This window comes from Ptychodera flava, chromosome 11 (assembly GCF_041260155.1).
Source record: "Ptychodera flava strain L36383 chromosome 11, AS_Pfla_20210202, whole genome shotgun sequence".
Classification (NCBI taxonomy): Eukaryota; Metazoa; Hemichordata; class Enteropneusta; family Ptychoderidae; genus Ptychodera; species Ptychodera flava.
The window spans coordinates 12,833,177-12,852,279 of NC_091938.1; the positions used below are offsets into that span (position 1 = coordinate 12,833,177).

The 19,103-nt window shown below is 39.1% G+C and overlaps 1 protein-coding gene across 8 annotated transcripts in view; it reads right to left on the bottom strand.

Annotated features, from left to right (window-relative positions):
• The window catches only part of LOC139143520 (uro-adherence factor A-like), a 131,688-nt gene that overhangs the window by 7,892 nt on the left and 104,693 nt on the right, over nt 1-19,103 (bottom strand). For 6 of the 8 annotated variants that reach the window (XR_011554608.1, XR_011554611.1, XR_011554607.1 and 3 more), the window contains 7 exons: nt 14,509-17,700; nt 14,059-14,199; nt 12,774-12,830; nt 11,534-11,608; nt 8,665-8,830; nt 2,112-2,236; nt 1,210-1,371 (listed from right to left, as the gene is read on the bottom strand). Coding sequence is in view for 1 of the 8 variants with exons in the window: in XM_070713922.1 (XP_070570023.1) it covers nt 1,210-1,371; nt 2,112-2,236; nt 8,665-8,830; nt 11,534-11,608; nt 12,774-12,830; nt 14,059-14,199; nt 14,509-17,700 (3,918 nt within the window). In the remaining 7 variants the exon portion in view is untranslated. The remainder of the gene's footprint in view (nt 1-1,209; nt 1,372-2,111; nt 2,237-8,664; nt 8,831-11,533; nt 11,609-12,773; nt 12,831-14,058; nt 14,200-14,508; nt 17,701-19,103) is intronic. The other 2 variants (XR_011554612.1, XR_011554613.1) reach the window with 1 other exon arrangement.

Sequence of the window (19,103 nt, forward strand, 5' to 3'; positions counted from 1 at the left end):
TGTAACCAACTCCAACATTTGATTGTATGCAGCTCATATCAGTGTGTGACAGATTTAAACTGCACTGATTGAGCCTGATGCATATTGTAGTTTCTTTTAAGTGTAGATCTATAAAGTGTTCATCCATAAATGCCTTTCAAGTGTATGAAAGAATGAGGTGGTTGCTGAGTGAGCAATGAAGATGTGAAATCCTCTGTTCATCACGAACACAACAAAAACACCGCCTGTGTCAGAATTTTTTTACAAGTTCTTTTCATAAAGAAAGAAATAACATTGCTAATTTATCTTGAAATCTAGTCAGCAGCAACTATGTAGCATTTTTCTAAACAACTGACAAGCCCTGTACTACCCGCAAGTAGTCCTCTACCGCAAGTCTATAATTACTTGAAATGTGGGAGGGCATTCAGAGAAAATCTCTTCCGAATTGTGAAAATCTCTGAGCTCACCAACAGGGGGAGTCACCCTGGTTCTATATGATTGTGTACCATATACTCCAGTGGGAAGGTGGATATGAGGAAAATATGACTGGATGTGAATTGTATCCGTGAAGTTCGAACTGATTGACTTCCCTGATGATAAATCCCCTCCCCTACATGGAAATATCAGCTGATGAATCTATAACTTATCAGCGTTGTGACTTGAAAATGGAAAAGCAAGTCTGGAGAGCATGCATCAGAGTGAATGCTATTCAAAAATGAATCGTGAAATAATACTGGTTTCACAAAAAAAAAGTTGCCTCTCAACTTACTCTGTGTGCGACATAACACTGTAACAATGCAGAGAAGAGAAATGATTAACCCAAAAAACGTCATCGCATGCAGACAGACAACACTCATACACAAATGGTATATTGAACAGAAGCAAACCATGATAGAAGCGATTGAAAAATATTTAAATCATAAAAAGCATTACAACACATGATGTAAAGACATTCAATGCTCAAAACAACCTTCGTTTTAGTTAATTAACGTTTTTATGAGGTTTTAAGTTGTCAAGATAAGTATATGGCAGTATATTGTCTCTTTAGGCAAGCTCTTTTGAATGGCAACTTTATCACGTATTGAATACAAAGCATTTTACAATCTTGAGTACCCATCACTGTTGTGTTTTTTCAATTCTTTACAAAACTTAAAACTTAAAATATATTTATGCATAGATACATTCATGTATGTAGACACACAAAGAATTTATTTTTCAATACTATTTTACCTGCTGTTCACTCTGGGCAACCTGAGCTATCGCCAGGGCCACCTTGTCTTCCAAATCTACAAGTTGTTGCTCCGGTGAGTTCTGGTCGATGTTATCGACTTCGCCTTCCAATAGTTTCATTCTTTCCTCCAGTGAGAAAACTTTGCTTGCAGACATGTACACCTGAAATGGTGTGACAGAATGACATGAAAAGACGGAATGTACTTGTATCACAAATATTCAATGATACACGTACATTAAAAGTTTAAGGTAGAATGCATCTGCGAGACAGACATTCGGACTCCAAAATCTTTATTATTCTTTTCTGATCAACCCACTTGTAGGGGCTCACTTTATAGAGCTCTTGGAGTAAGGAAAACTTTAGTCTTGGTCTTTCAAAAATCAAAAATTTTTATTTTTCCCCGTAGATTTAACACGGGAAGGCAGCCATTTTGAATTTCAAATGTCGATAAATGTCAGGAATTTTTTTCTCTAGCACTAAACCGTGCATGGTGAACCCTGATTTTTATTCTTGATTTAGTAAGAGGGTAAGAGAATGGTTGAAAATTTAATTGAGAAAAGATTATTTCCCATTTTTTTTTAAATTTTGAAAATACTGAAGCATTTGATATTATAACAGTTTCAGTCTGTTTTTTGATGAAACTTGATTTCAGAACACTGAATATCACAATATATAACATTTGATTCCATTCAAATATCAAGAAACATGTTGCAGTTTATACGATTCCTTTCTTGTATTATACTCCGTGGTAACATGTCTACTTCTGTGATTGCCAACATTAACAACGTTCAGTCTTTCTCAAATTGACAGTTCTGTGTCTTGGTCGACTTTTTGACATAAGGTTATTTATGAAATAATGACAATGACATGACAGAAGTCACAAATGTTTGTTTGTTCGTACCCTCTCCTCTATGTTGGCTACTTCTTCTTGAACTTTTGAACTTGCGATTCTCGATCTGACTGGTTCAGGTGCAAGGATGTCCGGCTCCAGTACTTCAAGTTTGATCTGCATCCAGGAATCATCATCTGTGTTTAACCAAGAAAAGAGTGAATTTTACTTTGGAGGATTGCAGTGGCCACAGACAGGACCAAAGCGCCCTCACTGAATGAAGACAGAGAAAGACGGGCAGAATACAAAATCTATGGATTGGCCAAGAGACAAAACATTTCAATGGCACCAGGCTTGTGCCTAGGAGGTAGGGGACATGGTCGAAGGCTTAAACAGCCCCTGGTGGCAGGTGACTCTAATTAGATATACGACCTACAGTAGCCTGGGTGGTAGGGTGAGGATTGCTGGTGTGGCGCCCCCTGGTGGCAGGTAATATCATACAGGCCTAGACGAAAGACATTTGCATGCTTCGTACACATGCCTAGATAGCAGGGGTCAAAGTAATGTGTTCTGCACAGCACATGTGGTTGTTTGGTCTAGGCAGGCCTGGGTGATTGCAGTAGACAGAGTACAATGGTACAATGTACTTGCCTGCACCATGTGAGTGCCAGACTGCAGAATGCCAAGCCAGACCAAAGGAGCAGAAAACACGTGAGTATCGTAATATGTCTGACAACTTCTAGAGACATGTCATTAAAATGCAATTCACTGACGTCATCACCCTTGCGAATTTTTTTTTTGTGGCATATGTCCCACTGTCTTGCGGCTTATAAGCTACACACAAAAAAGGCTGCCAGAACTTTTTTTTCACTATGTGCCGATATGTGCCACTAAAGGCACTCAACAGGCACACAAAGACAATCAGTCAAATCTTTTGTGGCAGATATGCTAAAATATTTAAATACACACAGTTTGAGCAAGATATTGCTCACTATAAGCCACAACATTGAGTTGACACTCCACTTGATCACGCATTCTTAGATGAGATAGATATCCATTGACAGTGACACTACAGCTGGCACAGCAGGAAACCTTTGATTTTCAACAAATTGTGTGAAAAACTACCATTTGACTTTGATCGGTGCAATAAATCAATCACTGACTTTTTATGTACGTTTTGCAAATGATTGGTTCTCACTGACAGCGTAACTGTTTCTACAGAAAAAAAGGCTTTGCAAAATATTAACTCTGGCGAACCATATATCGACGTTAGCCCTGCGTACGATGCTGTGTGTTCCGCTACAGCTAATTGTGGTGAGCGGGGCGATAAGCTGTAGCGGAACATTAACACACAGCATCGTACGCAGGGCAAATATCGACGTATGATGAACTTATTTCACGTGCATACCTCCCTTGAAAAGACTAATCTTTCAAAGAACTGCAATTAAAAATAACGTATATCTTGTTCTTTTGTGTTTTCTTACGCCCTTTCCACACGCGGGTTTTAAATGAACTGCAAGTACGGAGTAGGTCTTGAAAGCGTACGTACGGCATGGAGGTACGTACGGTAAAGCTTTCCAAGCGTATAATAATGTACGCATAGTTTCAACATTGATCATGCTGGGCTTCGATACGGACGTGCGCGATGAAAGTCATCGTCGGGCAAAGTTTGTAAGTCACGAGACTGCTATGTCGGAGCCGTTTTTGTAGAGTTTTGTGTTGATCTAGAAAGGTTATTCCCATGTATTTGTGTCGTTTTGGTTTTCAAACGCAAGCTCGCATGCAGCTGAGCTCGAGCTCGATCAAGCTGCTTGCTGAAGCAGGGAGACAATGCGTGGGTCAGAACAGACTTTGAACCCGGAACTCTAGAATCACGCCTGATGATGTCATAGATCATGTGAAGACTTCTTTATGATTGGTCAGATTGTTGTAGATCATGTGAAGATTTCTTTATGATTGGTCAGATTGCCAAAAGGTCATGGGTCAAATCCTGAGCGGCGGCAAATTAAATCTGATATGCACTGGTAGGCCGTTAGGACGTTTGAGCGAGGAGTATACCGTCGCCGTTTTTTCGCTCTGATTTTTGTACAGTTTAGCGTAAAATTACCGTAGGACATTATCATTCAGGGTACGTAAAGGTTAGCTATGAATTTAAAACCAACAAACAGCGTTTGCGATGCATTGATGGCCCTTGGATGACCGATTCTGAGACCGCGATATCGTCCCGAAGAACAACGGTCACGGACACACCCATAGTTTGATCGAAGAGCTTCAGATTGTTTAAAAATTCGGTAAGTAATTTTCAATACCACGAGTTGTCTCTATAATTTTCGCAGTTTTCACTGTCTTTGGTCGTGCTATATTGATGTTGTTCTTGGCGAATCCTGTTCAAGTATGCCAAATGAACGTACGGTATTGGCAAAAATAATATACCGGTAGTTAATCATGGAGGTTGGTAGCCCTGCGTACGATGCTGTGTGTTCCGCTACAGTTAATCGCCCCGCTCACCACAGCCCTGCAAAGACCCGTAGCGTAGGTAGGGTCGGTGACTTCAAATCCATTTTGGGACTTGACGTAAAAAGCCAAATTACTGCCGAAATTCAGCGTTCTTGGGCCCAAGTCGTATCCCTGCCTACCTCAGCTACTCGATCGCTTCCAAAAATGCCAGTCTTTTATTCACTTCTCGTAAATAACCGTCGATGTCGGCAACTCTCGCTAGCCCTGCGTACGATGCTGTGTGTTAGCTGTAGCGGCCAACACACAGCATCGTCCGCATTTTTAGATTACGCTTTTGAAAATTACGAATGCAAGAACGACGAAAATACAACTCAGTGGGCTAACTGCTAGTGTAACAATGAATACCAATAGGCATATGCACGACTCAGAGTACAAGCTGCAAAAACAGCAATGTATGCAACATTGATAAAATTTGTCCGCATTTCAAGCTGCGTGTCCGATATCGCACGCGTACAGCTATATTTAGTAACAAACCTGTAACCGTGCACTTCGCTATTATAAAGGGATACTTTTTGTTTTAAAACAATTTATGAGACAGTTTTCCATTTACATTTCTTCTGTTTGAGATGTGCTGAAACCCAATCACCGCTGGTCAATAGTTGTAGTTTGGAGTGGTGTGTCACAAGTAAATAGTGAAAAGTCATCGTTGATAACACAGTCCCCACTTGTCCATTTTGTTAAATCTTTGGTGTCTAGGTAGCTGTGGAATGACATTGATGCAACGGGTGCATCAGGCCTGTGACTTGCATAATAAAGTAATCTGAGGAACGTTCAATAAAAGACTCATCTCTGCCGGTGTTCACCACTAAAGGAACTTTTGATTACATCACACATAACGATGCCCTCACTGCCTCTAGTGTCATGACAGCACATACTATACACATGGTTTGGTGGAATTTTCGAAATGGTATGGGATCGGGTATGTTGTTGTAATCAGCCATTTTGGATCATATAATGAAACAAATTAATGTGCAACAGAATGCAGCCATATCACGTTTAACAAAATCAGTCCATTGAAGGACAGTGACCTATGTTTATAAAATTGAAATCAAATGGCTGTCTATTGACCATATGGATCGTAGCACAAAATTAGTAGACATGCATAAGTATGCCATGGTACTTTATCTTTGTACCAAGTCTCAACAACATTGGATAAGAAATTTGAATGTGATTAAGCCTCAAAGACATGAAAAAATCCAAAAATGACAATCTGGCAGCCATATTGGAACATGTCACGAAGTAAATTGACATGTAGAACATGTCACGAAGTAAATTGACATGTATACATGTATGTGTGCCATAGTGCTTGATCTTTGTGCCAATTTGGACAAAATGGGTTTAATGACCTTTGAATTATGCTTCAAAGACATGCAAAATTCCAACAAAATGGCAGTTCTGCAGCCATATTGGATCCTATCGCAAGGTTAATTGATACATGCATATGTATGCCATAGTGCTTTGCCTTTGTGCCAAGTTTGAACAAAATCAGTTCAAGGATGTTTGAGTTATGGTTCAGAGACATGAGAAAATCGCAAAAAAATGGACGCCTGTCGGCCATATTGGATCATATCATGAAATAAAGTGGCGTTCATATGAAGGGCATAATGTTTTGCTTTTGTGCCAAATTTGAACAGAATCGGTTCAAGGATGTCTGAGTTATGGTCCAAAGACATGAAAAATCGCAACAAAATGGCTGCCTCACGCCCATATTGGATCGTATCGCAAAATAATTTTACATGCACATGAAGGCCATAGTGTTATGCCTTTGTGCCAAGTTTTAACAGAATCTGTTCAAGGATGTCTGAGTTATGGTCCAAAGACATGAAAAATCGCAACAAAATGGCCGCCTCGCGCCCATATTGGATCGTATCGTGATATAATTTAACATGGATATAAAAGCCATAGTGTTATGCCTTTGTGCCAAGTTTGAACAGAATCTGTTCAAGGATATTTGAGTTATGGTTCAAAGACATGAAAAAATCGCAAACAAAATGGCCGCCTCGCGGCCATGTTGGATCGTATCGCAAAATATTTGACATGCACATGTAGGCCATAGTGTTATGCCTTTGTGCCAAGGTTGAACAGAATATGTTCAAGGATGTCTGAGTTATGGTCCAAAGACATGAAAAATCGCAACAAAATGGCCGCCTCGCGCCCATATTGGATCGTATCGTGATATAATTTAGTATGGATATAAAAGCCATAGTGTTATGCCTTTGTGCCAAGTTTGAACAGAATCTGTTCAAGGATGTTTGAGTTATGGTCCAAAGACATGAAAAATCGCAACAAAATGGCCGCCTTGCGGCCATATTGGATCGTATCACAAAATAAATCGACGTGCATCTGTAGGTCATAGTGCTATGCCTTTGTGCCGAGTTTGAACGAAATTGGTTCAGCAGTGTCTGAGAAACTGTTGATGACGGACGGACGGACGGACGGACGGACGCACAGACGGGACCCAATCTATAAGTCCCCGCCGGAACTTTGTCCGCGGGGACTAAAAATGAGGCTGAAAAGCAATGATTTGGTAATCACAAAAACATAATGTATAGATATGTCATGAGTTTGTATCATTAGGTAAATTATTTAATATTAATTATTATAATTTCTTTCAAGCACATGAATGCTCTTTTCCGTGAATTTTTGTATTAATATATAATAAGGGTAGTCGACAAAATACAAGCAATTTCATCTTGCACATGTAATAATATCCTTGTCTGTTATTTATCATTTTTATTCTCAGTGTATGGGCAAAGGCCATGAAGCTGAACAGACCAATGGATCAACAGGAACATTCAATGTGAAGTTTCAGAACAAGATCGTAAACATTAGGATGGCATCGAAAACAACTTTGGATAATGTGAAAAATCAAATGCAGACTTTTAGACGTGTTCTGTTATGTTTTTCACATGAACCTCATTAGATTATTGAATTTTGATTTTATTTTAATTTCTTAGTGGTCCAGCCTAGTGTACCAACATCATTGTTTTACATATCAAAATAAACAATGGGGTATTATCGTGAAGATATGTGGTAAGTGTTTTTTTTTTTGTTTGCATCTGTGAGTAGGCGGTTTAAAAGGCAGCAGCTGTAACTTAATTTTTATGCAGTATTTTTATACTGTTATGTGTCTTGATTTTTGCCTATTTTGCCAAGTGAGTAAAGTGAAAGTTACCTCAACACACAAAAGTTAAAAGAACAACATCATAAGTTACAGCTACTGTCCCTTAAAACAAATGAAGATGTGAAGTGTATGGTAATCTCCTGGTTAGTATAAAACTGGTAGGTACAAATGCAGGTATGGTGGGGGGGGGGGGGGGTAGCACAGGAAGCATGCATAGCAGCATTTTACCATGAAACCCTTTACCCCACCATTTTTTGTGGCATATTGTCAGCAATCACAGCGGCTTCTATGCCGCTAAAAGCCCCGCCCCATTTTTTTGCGGCATATCGTCTGCAATCACAGCGGCCTGTATGCCGCAAAACTGTGCCAGAACAGATCTTTGCATGATAAAATATGAATAACCTGCTTATAAGCCACAAACAGTTGCAGCTTGGTATCCACAACTATTGTGGGTTAGCATGCACAACTATGTGCCAGAAGCCATATTTTTTCGTAAGGGCATTGATGTATACACGATATTAGAATAAGTATCAACATTAAATTTCAGATTCTGCTCACACACTATTTTCACATTTACGCATTTAAAAAGTATAATTGTCCAACTCCACTGTAAAATGACGAATTGATGGTTTGAATGCTTTGGTAGCAATTACCATTACAGACAAATGAAGCCAAGTTATAAATATTAATTCTATACAATCATATGATGTCATGTCGCACGGGAGTGGGTACTTTGCAACTGCACAATGTGAAGAACTATAAACATGTGAACTCACGACATCACATGTTGCGCACATGATATTGTTCATAATACATATGTACTAAAAATATCCAGTACTGGATATGCCCATCTAGCTAAATAATTCCATTTCCAACAAAAAGCAAGCGTATTACGAACGCATTTCTTTACTGTATACAAAAAGTCTGTGATAGATCAAACTATCAGAATGAAGTTAAATTACAGAGAGGAAATTAAAAGCCGACCTTGCTTGGAGGCAGCGTCATCCTCCGAGTCTTCAGTGATATGTAATCTCCCGAGATCCTCTTCCGCAGCCTCTGCGCCTTGCTCATCAGAGATGAACTTTTCAGTGGACGTGATGACCTTTAAGACGGTATCCGTTATCATCCTTACCGCTGACGCTGCACTTTGCTGGGGTAAAAAGAGAGACAACGCCAGGGATTATAAGGGACTGCCAGAACTGTCTGCTTGATACGTGTGCAACGTTTCCTACACACCTGTGTTGAATAAAGTGAGACTTTTTCATGGATGATGACTCAGCTGAGAAAATGAATCATTGCTAAGTGAACTGTGAAGATATGAAAAACGTGTCAAACTGATCTATTTGAGAAATGTATTCTGTAGCCATAAAATTGATGAAACTTACGGAAACACTTGCGCTAAATCAGTCTGATAATCATAATTACTATTGAAAATGTTGTGTTTATGTGTTCACTTTTGTACACATGAATTAAGCAACATTTTCGAAAGAGCTCGAGATATCTTTCTATTTCGTTTGTATATTTTGCTGATTTGATTCATGATATTTTAATAAGACAACACATTTCTAATGAGATTAAACAGGTTTTCCCTTCCAAAAACTCAAGTGTTGCTGCTTTCAATTATACATTATATATATATATATAGATAACAGTGTTTCCCCTGGGTTCCAAAATCTTGTAGCAAATTTGGCTAGAAGCCCTAAAAAATTATTCGCCAAACGAGATATTCAATTAGCCAAGCCGATACCACTGATCACAAATGACGTCATTTCTTTCTCATTAATATGCAAAAATAAATATTTGTCTGCATTTTCCGTAAGAATGACCGAAATAAACCCTGTTAGTGCTACTATGGATACTAAAAGTAACACCAATTTATGGTTCAGATTACAAGGTGCCAACATCAGCCACGCATACAACATAAAATTTGTCCGAATTTCAAGCGACACTTGTCCAAAGTTAGGCGTATGCAACTATATTCAGTAACAAACCTGAAATCGCTATCGTGCGATACTGTACATATCGCTACAGACAACGGCACGAAACCTGGTTCAGCATACTAGTTTTTTCAAACGAATCAGATATCCATTCTCGTAGCAGTTCGAAAGTAAAATACTCTCAGACTTGAGAAATATGTGCATTTTTTAGACTTCCAATACATTTGCTTTACGCTTGAAGTTTAGCAAGCGAAGCTCGGCGCTCGGACAGCGCACAGCGTATCAATGGCGCTCGGGTCAGGGTCATCATCAAAGACGTCAGTGTGTATTCACAGCAAGCTTGCCATGGATCGCGGAAATCACGGATCATAAATCCAAATGTTCACGTCTCTATTATGTAAACAGAACCGTAAAATATCAAATGTATACCATTTTGATATGGAGAAACATCTTTTTGTTTCACTGACGATCAAGTTAAATGCTCAAATATCGCGACAAGACTTAGCGTATTTGCACGATGTGAATGCGGAACTAGGCGACTCAGCGGACGAGCGAGCGCCTTCTCTGAAAGTCCGATGTCACGTTACAATACACCACGGTCCGTGATACACTGAAAATTGTCGCGAATTTATATTTAAGGAAGCCAATTCACACAAGTTTCTAACGCCAGTAAAGGTATTTTCTTGTTGGCAGCAATACACCACGAACAGTTTCGCTATTCAGGTGTGCCTTACCATGGATGTAAAAAATAGATAATCCATGGCCTTACTCCCTCTACGTTCTAAAAAATGCCATGTGTATGCATGCCGCTACCTTCCTTTCCAAAATAATCTTTCTTTCCATTTCATAGCTTTACTTGCGTGTAGAATGTGTGTTGTAGGGGTGGTTCCCCCATATTGGTGGAGCAGCCAAAGTCAAAAAGGAAAGTTTGCCGTTTTTGCTTAGTTTCACAGTCACTACGATCCTTCAGTGTTGACAATGACATGGCTGTCACTGCACGGAGTTATCACACATTGCGCGTAGTCAAACCCAAAACTTCGCAACATTTTAGTCAACTAGTCATGATATACATGCGGTACTATTAATTTGTGAGTTATTTCGTTACAATTATTCATACTGTATGTGTTACAAATAGGATCTCCTGACGCATAAGGTCGGGAATGTAGAGAGATAAAGCATGACGTCTCAAGTTGAATGCAGGACATCGATGTGCGCCGCGGACAGACAAAGTGATGACGTCATAGTGCAATTTTCGATTCGCAAGTTTGGCTAACTTTTGCCAAAATCTTCTCGCCAAACGCTACTTTTTTCTCGCATTTGCGATTTGGCGAGCGGGCAGCGGAAACACTGTTATATATATATATATATATATATATATATATATATATATATATATATATATATATATATTATATATATATATATATATATATATATATATATATATATATATATATATATATATATATATATATATATATATATATATATATATATATATATATATATATATATATAATGCATACATGAGACAACCAGAGTGGAAAAGAAAAATATGCTTGAACTTGACCAAACCATGGTCTCTATGTCTTTGAAAGCCTTAAATATAATTCTTTGAAGTACAATTGTATCTCAAACTGTTTACCATTAAACTCAATTGTGACAACAGTCTACAAATTTCAGACTTTGTTTACAATTTGTCTAGTTTACATTACATAAACTTTTTCTCATCATGTGTATATTTTATTCGTCATCCCGTGAGGCATATACACAAGTCTGAACAAAATCAGAGAAAGAAAGAAATTATCTAAGATTTTGCATCACAAGCAAACGTATGCTTGCAGGCTTCATTTAGATCTGACATTTTAAAAACACATCGATACCTTGACCCCTGACCTTTCACCCTTGACACTTACTTCATTTTCTCTGTTGTCTACAGTAGCTTCGAGTAGTTCCTCTTCCAGTGCTTGTACATCATCTACAAGCTGCTCCTAACATCGAAAAGAAAGAAAAAATTGCTGAAGCTTAAAACAACAGAACTTAAATATTATCTAAAATCTTTTTTGCTTCATTTCTTACTCCATATACAGTATTATACTTAATCTATCATAGAATTTGTGAACTGTGATACATTCATTAATTTTCCGGGTTAGATATTTGATTGCCTATTTATCACTGAGTTAGGGGGTCTGAACTGAAGCAGCAGACGACCAATATTCAAATTTAATTTTCAGTCTCGTTTCTCTAAACACCCTTAAGGTCATAAAACTCATCAAATTTCTGTTACAGTCTTAATGTCATGTCTTAATATCTCAAAGAATTGATAATTCTCAAGGAGACAATCATTTCATTTAAGTTCATCACGTCTAAAGGAGAACACCACAAAATTCATGGACCATGTTTATTGTTTTCGCATATCGACACTTAAAATGTTGATGGCCATACAGGCTGTGTGTGCTGATATATACTGGACACTCAGGTGCAGCAAAAGAGAAAAATTCAAAAATTGCCCTTTTTTTCACTTATAATAGTTCTACTTTTCAAGCTTATCTGCTTAATTGAAATTAGGTTTTAAAATGGAGCCATTCAAAGTCTGGGAATAATACTAAAATAAAATATGCTGATTTTAAAAAGTTCTAATTATGAAGATTTGTCAGGAGAGAAAGATCTGGTTTAATTTCTGTTGTTTTCTTGGAATAAAAAATAAACTTGAATATTTCTTGGCGACACAGTATTTACACGTTATGAAAGTTTCTAGTTTTAAAAAAACAATTTTTTTCACTTTTTTTCCAGTATTTTACACAGCAAATGTAATTATCTCTAAGGTGGCTACTTAGACCCGGTTTACGAAGAATGAGTTCAGTAAAGGTGAAAACAAATGTGAATACTCTAATGACAATATATGAGATTTAGAATATAGAGATATTACTAATTGAAGAACTGAAAAATTAATGTAATACTTATTCATTGAAAAGTAAGGTCATTTCAAAATTTTTCAACGACTAGATATGATATTTTTATATCCCTATTTATTATGAAATAAAGAGTACATTTAAATTTGAAAATTTTTTTTACAAGATTTAGGTACAATGTAGCATTTCTGTTGCGCCAACAATTACAGGCAAATAAATATTATATACATAATCTAAAGGTTACCTGTGGCCTTTTGGCAGGTTTTTCTGGTTCGCTTTCCGCACCACTCTCCATGCTTGTCTGGAAGTCAGAATCAGAAACTGAATCACAATGAAGAACCTATCTTCTTTTCTTTGACAAAGCACAGTGAGTCATTAATACCTGTCCATCGTAAAATTGTTATGGCCGACGGACAACATTTTAGGATGTATAATATATGTCTGGAGGACAATGTTGTCATCATAAATATGGAAACTAAATCTGCCAGTCAAGATTAGTCACACTGGAGCAAAAAATAAAATCCTCCCAACACAGGAATGGGAGGCTTGGCATGAACAACTTTGTTTAACGTGCCCATCTGGTTTTATTGCTGAACGACAACTGAGCAATTTGTGCTGGAATCAATACTAAGAGACAGGCATTAACTTGGATAATTTCGACACTGCACTACCTGAGACAATGTTTTTTTTGAATAGCATCCTCACTAACAGGTTAACTGAGAATTATAGAAAAATCTATACTAGGATCTGTGAGCTGATGGAATTGATCTGTGAGCTGATGGAATTCTAAATGTGAGCCAGACTACCGGTATGGCGTGGCAGCCATTTTGATTATTGATTACACGTGTCAAAGGTCACATCGAATTAAATCGAAAGTAGCATTGATTATGTCTAGCTCAACTTAATTGAAGTCTTCACTGACTGATTTAATGGAGGCTACTGTAATTTCAGAGTTTTATTAGATCATGTCTCCACTTTGTAGCCCAGAGCCAATCGTAAAATGAACAGGCTATTTTGTCTTTCTGATCTGTGCCGCATATACTACACTGTGGCAAAAAGGTGCAAAACGGTTCATGCTGTATATTTGTAATGATTCTGGTATTGTTCAACACAATATCTTCTTTTATCAGAGAGATGTTATAACCTTATGTTTATTCCATTGTGTGGACACACCCCATATTGTAAGACAGTGGGTGACAGAAAAGATGACTACCCAGCTTGCTTAATTATGACAAATCACCGAAACAGAATAATAGGACCTTAAAATGAATCATACATCCTACTTTCCCTCAGAGCCCTTTTATGTTTACATCCCTTATATGTCTACCTGACTATTATCAAGAAACATTTGGTGTGGGCCAACTGCTACATTGTAACAAAAATATGCAAAGTGAATTAGTTCACTAGAAACCGACATGCTATCTAATGTGCAAAAAAGGAAAAGGTCAAATTTTACACCTGTCCATACAAAACATGATACCTTATTTCTTCTTTGACTTTCTCATGTTACAACCCTGCTATTGATTTACCTGTCTCTGTGGATGTATTGAATACGGTGTATCTGTGTAGCTGACATTGCTTTCTTGTGATGTCTGACGGCCGGTTACTTGCTTTTCCAACTTAGATATGCATGCTTCCAGTTGGTCAACTTGTTCGTTCAACTCTCGCATCTGTTGGTAAAACAAAAAAAAATAAATATTATATTGCAGATCCAAAATAATCACAGCCACAATCATGAATAGATACACGGAAAAAAATTAATAAAAATATACTGAAAATTAAATAAAATATACTGATCAATTGACACTTGGTATTGTTGAATTTCATGAAAATTACCATTTTTGAATTTCATGAAAATTACCTTAAATGGACAATTAATTTCTCATATATTGATAATTTCTGAGGATCTGAACACCATACAACAGTGGGCGTATGTAAATGCAAATTTTCAAATTTTATTGCTTTTACTCTATTCTCACCTGATTGGCAGATGTGAGAACATCTTCAGCTGAGTCAAGCACCTCCCCCTGCTTGAGAGACACCTTCTTTGTTAGGTTTGCGATTTCCAGACTTTCTTTCTTTTTCGGCGAAGATTTCGGCGATGGCGGTGGGGTGGGTCTGTGCGCCCTCTCCATGTCCCTCATGCTTCCTGAACCTCTCTTGAATGATTCCTCATAGACGCTTGCCATGTTGTAAAAGTCGATGTCATCCTCGTCCGATGAGCATCCTTTATTGGACATCTCCTCCTCGTCTTCTTCCGATTCGCCATAATCGATATCGGAACTGGAGGCCACCGTGGACGACGCGATTGATCTCACAGAATCAGAGTCTCCGCCAAGGTCATCGCGAAGGGTGTGCCGTGGTGAGAGTCGTTCGACACGAAAATGGTCCTCCGGCCGGATAATCCCATACTCTTCATCTTGGCTGTGTTCAGAAAGTCTGCGCAGACTCTCTGAGGTTAAAGCACCGATGCTGACCATTGCTTCTTCCTTTGGCGCAGAAGCTTGAAGGGAACTGTCAACTCTCTTTCCTATGACCTCTTCGGTGATGACCTCACGTTCGTCAGCTGTTTCTCCGTCGAAAACATCATCTCCAAGATCCCTTCTGGTTTCACTCAGATCCTCCGTAGTTTTCGCAACATCTGGAATCTGCCCAGCAGCCTCATCTGCATAAATCCCATCGACCACGGTGATGTCCATTTCATATTCTGTTGGAGAGGGTGGGTTTTCCTTCGCAGCAAGCAAAGACCCAATATAGTTTCCGTTTTTCTCATCACTTGGAGAGTGATACAAGAGATCTCCATAGTCAGCGTACGCGTGCACCGGTCTTTCATATTCAAAGCTTTCTGGGGTTGCTACCTCTTCTACAGGGCTGCCAGAGGCATTTGCAGGCTCCGCGCTCACTTCTGACGCATTTTTCTCGCGCTTTTCAAGTTCCAGAATCTCAAGTGTAGGTGATCGACTGATTGAACTATCACTCTCCCCTGACAATTCCTCTGCACCACCATTCTCAACATGATTGGGTTCGACGATGTCTGGTACCTGTTGCTGAACGGTGACTTCTGCTTGCTTTTCCGGAGGTGGTGACGTTCCTTTCACATCCGGCGACTTCACAGGTTCTGTAATCTCAATGGTTGGTATTCTTCCAAATGATGCTCGTTTGTCTGCAGCATTAGATTGCACCTCTTCTTCAGCTTCCTCGTTCACGTCTTTCAGATGTTGCCCGGTGATGGCACTCTCATACGACGGCGGTCTCAGGTCCTCGCTCGTGTCCTCCTCATCACTGTACTCGGGGAGAAGTCTCTGGTCATGGATGTTCAAACGCATTACAGGTTCATTGTCAATGGTCTCTTCCAAAGAGATCTCGTAGTGGTCACTGATGTCACTATTGGCGTCATTTTCAATGTCCCCGGTGCCTCTGACTCGGGGCAGTATCCCTGGAAGAGGCGTCCTGCTGGTATATGATTCTTGCACGGTGGAGGGCACGATCGTCTCCTCCGATGCAGCGTCACTGTCGCCAGTGATGAAGTACTGTTCAAGCGGGTCAATGGTTTCTTGTGTGATGACTTCTTCTTCTTCTTCTTGCACGCTGTGCTGATGAACCTGCTCTTTGATGACATCAGGAAGATCATGTGGTACACTCTCCACCTGGGTGATGGTCACTGTCTCGATGGGCTCTTCCAGAATCTCCGTTGTTTCCTCAGCCTCCGGAGGAACCTCAACTACTGCAGCCTCAGCTTTGAACTCCTGGGAAATTTCTCCATTGACGAACGGCATGGGAATTTCATCACTCTGAAATGAAACATGCACAGGTGATTTCACATCAGCCTTTGCTGGGCTCGACTTAACGATTGTCTTAGCAACTGTTTCCATGGCAACTGCATCTAACCTATCACACATGCCGACCACATAGTTAACGAGAGATTCAATCACCTCTTTGACAACTCTATCAATAGCTTCCTTTTCCTCAAATAATTGGGCCTCGGTGATTTCTTGCAACAACTGTTCCGACTTTGACAGTTCTTCATCAATGCGGGCTTTGGCTTCCCTGTTTTTGTCACGTTCATCAAGTCCAAAGGGCTCTGTTTCTGATAGCGGGGTCAGGTACTCTAAATTGGAATCTGTGGAATGCTCTGACAAAGCCATGGAACGCCGGTCCCACTCACTTTTGGACAGGCATTCATCAGAGCTGTTCTGTGTGAATTTTTGCAACTGATGCATGAACTCTGGAGACCTGATGTCCTCCGGAGTAAAATAACCCTCGCTCTTAACCGTCTCTGAGCTTGTACTCGTCGACATTGCCAGCCGTTCCATTTCTGCCTCAATGTCATTGTCAAGGTCATTGAGGTTGTTCGACTCCTCTGAGGCCCTGCTTGGAGGAGGAGTCGCTGGGGTGGACAGATTACTCTGGCTGCTCTCTGAGGGGAAGTGAGTCTCAATTGAGTCTGACAAATCATTGTTTTCCAAACTGGAACTGGACGCAGATTCTAGGGATTCTGACTTTGATTTCAATGTTTGTGAGGGCTGCTTTTTGCCATTTTCAGATTCCTTTGCACTGATTTCCTCACTCGGCTGGAAATCACTAATGTTTTCGTGTTGCGTGAACTCTTGCTCTTCCCTCAACACTTCTGTCTGTGTCCCATCGACGTCACCTCGGTCCTCTCCAAGTCCGCATGCAGCATGCAAAGCAGAGCTGTCAGTCACATCCTCATCAACATCAACCAAACCCTCGGATGCCTGATCCATATCAACACTCCCATTCTCCCCTCCCTCGGGCACCTCCCCTCTTGGCCACCCTTCATTCCCACTCAGCAAGCCATGCATAAACCTCTCATCCTTCACAAGTTGCTCTTCTGTGTCCAGAGCTGATGTGTCTGGTGGCGGAGCGCTGTTCATAATGATATCTTCCTTGATTGGAGATAACTGACTCCCTTCTTCTGGGGAGCTGGGCTCAACATAGGTTGGCGTCTCACTAAATCTGACCTTTTTGGGGCTCTCCAGCTGTGATGATCTGTCGTCGGAATTCACCAATGGAGTACCAGTATCACTCTCATCCAATCGTGGTAGAGTTTCTATTGGAGGCGTGATCTGCTCCTCTATTGGGCTTGGAATGCTTCCCACAATGCCGCTGCCGTCATCTCTGATGAAATGCTTGCGTCTATGATGCTTGCCCTGTAAGAGAGAATAAGATAGAGAAAAGTAGTTATCTATCTATGGGAACAAAGCAAAATTGACCAATTGGATCACTTGTCTCCATCAAGACCTTTGGTGTTGCTTGCATATATGAACAGCTCTCTATTCAAGGGCTTTGTGATAAAAAGAATGTTCATAATCCTGTGCTCCCATTTCGTCAGAACTCATGAAAGTTTGAATGTCAAATTTGAAAGCTATTGGACAAGTGGTTTCAGTGGTACTGTTAGACTATTAGAAATCAGACAATTGACCCAAAAACTTATATTTGCAAATTTTATCAGTACTGAATACATCTGCAAACAGTCATCCCTACAGAACTAATTTGAAAGCTTTGTGCAAATGCTATAGGAGGAAACAAAAACTTTATGGAAACAGAAATAATGGATACAAAAATTTGCATTGGCAAATTTAATCATCATTTGAATATATCTGAATGAGGTCATCCCTAAACACTGCAAGGCAAATTTAAAAGCAAACAGATTTAGAGAAGAAGATTTTTGAAGTAAAAAGAAGAATGAGAAAAATTCTTAAAAATGTACACATGAAAATTTTATGCAAATTTTCAAAAATCTGAATTAGGCCTTCCACATAGGAATATCTTTGTCACACATATAATCAAAGTTCAAGGAAATGCACTTTTTATAACCATTTTCATATGTTAACAACAAATATTGAGGTGATGATAATAATGGTTTTGAGTTTTTATGGTGCATGGACAGACATACATACATACAAAAGACATACAAACAACATATACTAATACTAAGTCCTACTACTACATTTATTGCAAATATGAGCTAAAATTGTCTAAAATGCTTTGTAAATATAGTTACCCAGGAGAATAGTTTGGTGGCTTTTGTAGGGGTAAGGATGGGATTCCTCATTTATTTGATACTGTAAAGACATTCTGATGTCAAACCTTACAAGACTATAAATCTATTCAAATCCAAGCAGTTACTTGTTAGACGGGAAATTTATCTTTCAAAATTTTGAAAATGTTAAAAGAACAGTCCCATGTGTTTAATGTTACTTAGTTGTAAAAAAAGAGAAAGAAAACTAAATATTGCCTTAACTAATGTTAAAATGATGAAAAACTATCATTCCAAACTTTGTATTTTTTTTGAATCATGAATTTTAAAGTGATTTAGTCATACACCTGTTCATTGACCTCATTAACATGTGCAATACTAAGAATTATTTATGACCTAAATTCATGAATATCCATATTACCGCTATCTCACAGAATTCATCTCCATTATTGAAACGGAAAATATGAAAGCAAAGAGAGCCAAGGAATGTTTTACCTACAAATGTATGACACGTGAGTACTTACAAACTGTGCATGATGTAATGGCTACACATACCAAATCATGCAAATCCAA